The sequence below is a fragment of the Garra rufa genome, chromosome 7 (genome assembly GCF_049309525.1).
Source record: "Garra rufa chromosome 7, GarRuf1.0, whole genome shotgun sequence".
NCBI lineage: Eukaryota > Metazoa > Chordata > Actinopteri > Cypriniformes > Cyprinidae > Garra > Garra rufa.
The window spans coordinates 50,867,100-50,872,682 of record NC_133367.1 but is presented as its reverse complement, the minus strand read 5'-3'; the positions used below and the strand labels follow the sequence as shown (position 1 = coordinate 50,872,682).

At 39.0% G+C, this 5,583-nt stretch overlaps 1 protein-coding gene across 1 annotated transcript; it reads right to left on the bottom strand.

The window, feature by feature from the left end:
* Positions 1 to 271: 271 nt before the first annotated feature.
* LOC141338233 (adhesion G protein-coupled receptor E3-like) lies at positions 272 to 5,268 on the bottom strand. Its single transcript, XM_073843777.1, has 9 exons — positions 5,163 to 5,268; positions 4,848 to 5,029; positions 4,571 to 4,732; positions 4,289 to 4,495; positions 3,979 to 4,211; positions 2,581 to 2,647; positions 2,410 to 2,501; positions 2,163 to 2,325; positions 272 to 328 (listed from the first exon to the last, which is right to left on the bottom strand). The coding sequence occupies exons 1-9, from the start codon at positions 5,260 to 5,262 to the stop codon at positions 272 to 274; spliced, it is 1,263 nt and encodes a 420-aa protein (XP_073699878.1). The 5' UTR covers positions 5,263 to 5,268.
* Positions 5,269 to 5,583: the final 315 nt, after the last annotated feature.

Below are 5,583 nucleotides of genomic sequence, written 5' to 3'. Positions count from 1 at the left end.
AATGAGCTCAACTCACCCTCCCCTCTCTTCAGTAGGGTAATAAGCAGTTATCTAAGAGACTGTAAACTTTAGACACATTTAGCCGTGGGGACTTGCATACTAGCACATTATTAGGGAATATTTACAAAGTATAGGTGAATCTGGATCATGAATGATTCGTACAAACATAGACATATTTATGTAGACCGGGAGGCACATTCCCTTCAAAATGGCATTATATGAATGGCACTTGAGAAGTATTTATTACTTTCTGATTGTGAAGCTGTTGTCATCATTCTTTTTTGATGCAGCAAAGATATCTGAAGAACTTCTTGTACTGCTGCCTGACCTGGACAAGAATGAGACGACAGGAGAGTGACTTCATGGGATCAATTTAACTTCTGAAGAATAAACAGCTAAGAAAAAGAGGCTTTAGAGACTAGATTTGCATTTTTATAAATAAATATTCACGCTTTTCTTTTTTATATATAAAAAAGAAAAGGGCAAAATAAAGAAAAGGGGAAACGGAAGATCAGTGGAATTCTCTGTCAGTTTAAATTTGAATTATTAACAATTGGAGTTTGAATAGTTTTGCTCATTTGAACATTCAGTTACTGTGAACCTCTGACATTCCACTCTACAGTAAGGAAAATTATTATTTGATCACCTTCTTATTTTGTATGTTTGCCAGTCTATATTTTATTTGAACAGTAAGGGACAAAAATAAATAAATAAAAAATCCAGAAAAATGCTTTTCAAAAAAAGTTATAAATTGCTTTGCATTTTAATGAGTGAAATAAGTATTTGACCCCTTTGCAAAACACAACTTAGTACTCAGTGCCAAAATCCTTGTTGGTGTTTACAGAGGTCAGATGTTTCTTGTAGTTGGCCACCAGGTTTGCACACATCTCAGAAAGGATTTCGCCCCACTCTTCTTTGCAGATCCTTTCCAAGTCATTAAGGTTTCGAGGCCGACGTTTGGCAACTTGAACCTTCAGCACCCTCCACAAATTTTCTATGGGATTAAGGTCTGGAGACTGGCTAGGCCACTCCAGGATCTTATTGTGCTTCTTCTTGAGCCTCTCTTTGGTTGCCTTGGCTGTGTGTTTTGGGTCATTGTCATTCTGGAATCCCCATCCACAACCCATTTCAAGGAAGTACTCACCCGTCCATCGTCCCTTTGATGTGGTGCAGTTGTCCTGCCCCCTTAGCAGAAAACTCCCCCAAAGCATAAGGTTTCCACCTCCATGTTTGACAGTGGGGATGGTGTTCTTGGTGGCATAGGCAGCATTCCTCCTCCTCCAAAAACGGCAAGTTGAGTTGATGCCAAAGAGCTCGATTTTGGACTCATCTGACCTCAACACTTTCACCCAGTTCTCTTCTGAATCATTTAGATGTTGACTGGCAAACTTCAAACAGGCCTGTCAAGTACTTTCATAAGTAGTGGGACTTTGCTGCAGGATTTCCACGGCGTCGTGTGTTACCAGTAGTTTTCTTGGTGACTATGGTCCCAGCTGCTTTGAGATCATGGACATGATCCTCCCATGTATTCCTGGGCTGATTCCTCACTGTACTCATGATCATTGAAACTCCACAAGGTGAAATTTTGCATTGAGTTTTCTTCCGTTTGTGAATAATCGCACCAAGAAGGTTTTCACCTTTTCACTAAGTTGTTTGGCAATGGTTTTGTAGCCCATAGGTCTATAATCTTGTCCCTGACTCCCTTGGACAGCTTTTTGGTCTTGGCCATGGTGAAGAGTTTGGAATCTGATTGATTTATTACTTCTGTGGACAGGCATCTTTTATACAGGTAACTATCTGAGATTAGGAGCACTCCCTTTAAGAGATTGTATAAAAGACACCTGGGAGCCAGAAATCTTGCTGATTGATAGGGGATCAAATACTTATTTCACTCATTAAAATGCAAATCCATTTATAACTTTTTTTTAAATGTGTTTTGTCTGGATTTTGTTGTTATTAATATATATATAAAAAAATGTAATTTTGTTGTTGTCTCTCGCTGTTAAAATAAACCTACCATTAAAATTATAGACTGATAATTTCTTTGTCAGTGGGCAAACTAACTAAATCAGCAGGGGATCAAATAATTATTTTCCCCACTGTACAAATCACAGATCACCAAAATAAGAAAACAGACAAATGTAAACTGAGTGATGTCTGACCTCATTATTGAGGACACAATAGATCAGGAAGATGAAGGTCCCCTGCTGGGAGTTCACGATCAGGAAGAGGATCTCCAGCTCCTTACGGTCTTTAGTGAAGAAACCCAGAATCCAGGGGCAACCAAGAACCACACACTGAGCCAGTGTTTTAAACACCATAGACCTGCAGAGAAACAGAAAGAAAGAGTTTATGTGCCTTTATCGACTATATGTGGTTTTCTATAGAATGATTACATAATAATGTTACTTGGTTTGTTTCATTTGTGAAACTTCAGCATTGAGACTTTTGAGAGTTGAGTTCAGACTGATGAAGATCTTGATGAAGAGGAGCGTGTTTGACTGAAAATAGAAGAGTAAATAAATCAACTTGTTTTACTTTTAATATAAAAAAGTCATGAGAAACAAGTAATGTGTTTACTGCAAGTATGACGCAAACAGGACCCAGAAAACTCCAGATGAAGCCTTTATCGATTTTAATCCAGCAGCTGTTTAGAGAAAAAAAATCAATAACAACTGAATGAATTTGTCAGAAAGGCATTTCAGGTGTTGACTGGTGAAATATTACAGATTTTAAAGGGTGAAGTTCACTTTCACAACAAATATTTACTGATAATTACTCGCCCCCTTGTCATCAAAGATGTCTTTCTTTTTTTAGTCATAAAGAAATTGTGTTGTTTGAGGACATCATTTCAGGATTTCTCTCCATATAGTGAACTATGGTGCCTGTGAGTTTGAACTTCCAAAATGCAGTTTCAATGCAGCTTCAAAGGGCTCTAAACAATCACAGCCGAGGGAGAAGGGTCTTGTCTAGCAAAACGATTGCTTTTGTTATTTTGTAAAAAAAACGACAATATATTGTGGTAGGAGGAGCAAATAACAAACACAGTGGGTGTGGCGTCAGGCCTCGGACAGGCTTTTATTAAACATAAATTAAACAAAAATCATTCACGTCAGGTGTGCTCCATCACATGCTGCCAGACCTGGCTGTTTTGATGCCCCTCCTCTCTCACACACCCACCACAAGCCCGTCAGGAGCCTGCTACTTGGGGTGAAGGGCGGCAAATAAGGGATGGGGTGATAGTGATAATTAGGGGGAGAGGCATCTGACTCGTTACAATATATACTTTTTAAACTTAAATACTCGTCTTGCCTAGCTCTGCTTAAACTCTCGATGTATTCCGGTTAAGTACAGTTAGGGTACAATGCTGAAGCTTCAAAATCATCCTATATAGCTTGTTTTACCTCTTTTTGTAAAGGGCATTTGATCATCTTTGCATGATCACTTGGAGCGGTACTTCTACAGTGATGTAGGACGTTTTTGAAGTTGGAGGAAAAAATGAGATGGGAGTTTTTCGACATTGTACCCTTAATGTAATGAACCAGAATACAAAGAGTTCAAGCAGAGTTAGACAAGATGTGCATCTGAGGTTAAAAAATATATAAATGGTCTTTTTTTTTTTTACCCCTTCTTCCTCAGCTGTGATTATTCAGAGCCCTTTGAAGCTGCATTTAAACTGCATTTTGGAAGTTCAAACTCGAAGTCCACTCTATGGAGAGAAAGTCTAAAATGTTTTCCTCAAAAAACATAATTTCTTTATGGCTGAAAAAAAGAAAGACATGAACTTCTTGGATGACAAGGGGGTGAGTAAATTATTGTTCTGGAAGTGAACTACTTCTTTAATCTTGTGCATGATACTGATATAACCTATGTCAAGAGTGTATATTTTATCAGTTAGCGTAAATGTCACAAAAATCCAGAGCTGCTTTATTTCCTTCTAACCAAATTAACTTAAAATTAACCTAAACAATAACTCACTGTTCGCTGCCGTAACCTTCAGGAACCAGACCGACAGAGACACACACCACAACAAGAGCGATCAGATATCCAATCACACACAGGAATCCACTGCTAAGCACCTCCCTCTTTTTGGAGCTGATCAGTGATAGGTTCTTCACACAGATGTAGAGCATCACAGCTTCAATGAACATCCACACAAAGCCAGAGAGAAAGAGGAAGTGCAGAAGGCCTGAGATCACGGCACACAACACCTAGAGATCATGAGAGACGGTTATAATGATTCTCAGTGAGGCTGTGCTTAGCTGTAGGGCTCCTTTATTATTCTCACCTGCTGCGCCCGGATGATGCTCAGGAAATGCTGTGTGAGCAGGAACAGAAGGTGAGCCAGCAGAAGACTGATGCAGATGTTGATTCGAGCCACATTATTCACTTTAGGACTCCACTGACAAAGGGCAAAGGTCAACAGAGCCAAACTGAAGAATACCAGCCCCACGCTCACACACACCAAATTCAACAAATCCATCGGTAAGTCACTCTGAGAAAACAAGTCAGAGTACATGAGTGCCCAATCTGTGCTGTTCTTCAGCGTTCACTAGAAATGTTTTTGTACCTCTCGTGGACGGCTGGTTTGCATGATGAGAGCGAATGTGGACAGATGTACACAGGAACACACAGTGTAGCTGCTGTTGGTCTTTAAAACAGAACAACCATCTACAAGCCACTCGTTGATGTTCCAGTACACACAGGACAGAGAACCATTGGGATCAAAATCCTGCAAAAACAAAAACAAACAAAAAAACAAACAAAAAAAACGGATAAACAGGCATAAAATATCATAACGCTGAATATTAGATGTTTTCAGACAAAAGCACATTTCAGTCTCTCACTCGGATGTGTCTGAAGGTGAAGTTTACTGGTTTGGTGAGTTGAGTGTTGGTGGTTTTGGGAAGAGTAGCTGAGATCACAGTGGACATCATGGTTTTAACTGTGTCACTTGATGTGTCGAAGAAGTCTGGCTTCAGTAGATTCTCCATCTTGTTGTAGCTCATGAAAGCCACAGCAGCAGATCCTGTGAGACAGAAACAGAAATTTACATTATTACAATACCAACACCACCAAAAAAGTAGGCAAAAGTGGTTTAGTGGTAATGGTATGATGTATTTTCCCACATTTTTAAAATCAAACTAAAACATTTGACATACCATTGTTGTTCTTGGCAATCCCAATGAGATCGATGTCCACAGAAGAGTTTGTTGTGTCAAGTTGTGGGATTCTACTTAGGGTCACATTTGCTCCAACCATGAAGACTTGACCCTCTGATTAAACACAAACTAGCAGTTATGTGCTATTAAGGCTATTTAATTGTCATATATATAAAAAAGAGTGCTAGATTCCATGCTGTAGTGTTACAGAGCTTCTATAATAATAATAATAATAATAATAAAAAAATCATAATCAGAGATGAGATGAGTCTCATCAGTGAATCTGACAGAGGTGGGACCAAGTCACAAGTCAAAGCCCAAGTCCTCAAAGAGTTAAAGGAATTGTCTGTACACCTCCAAGACAGCATTCTATCAAGGCAAAGATCTGGGGAAGGGTATAGACTTTTTTTTTTTTTTTTTT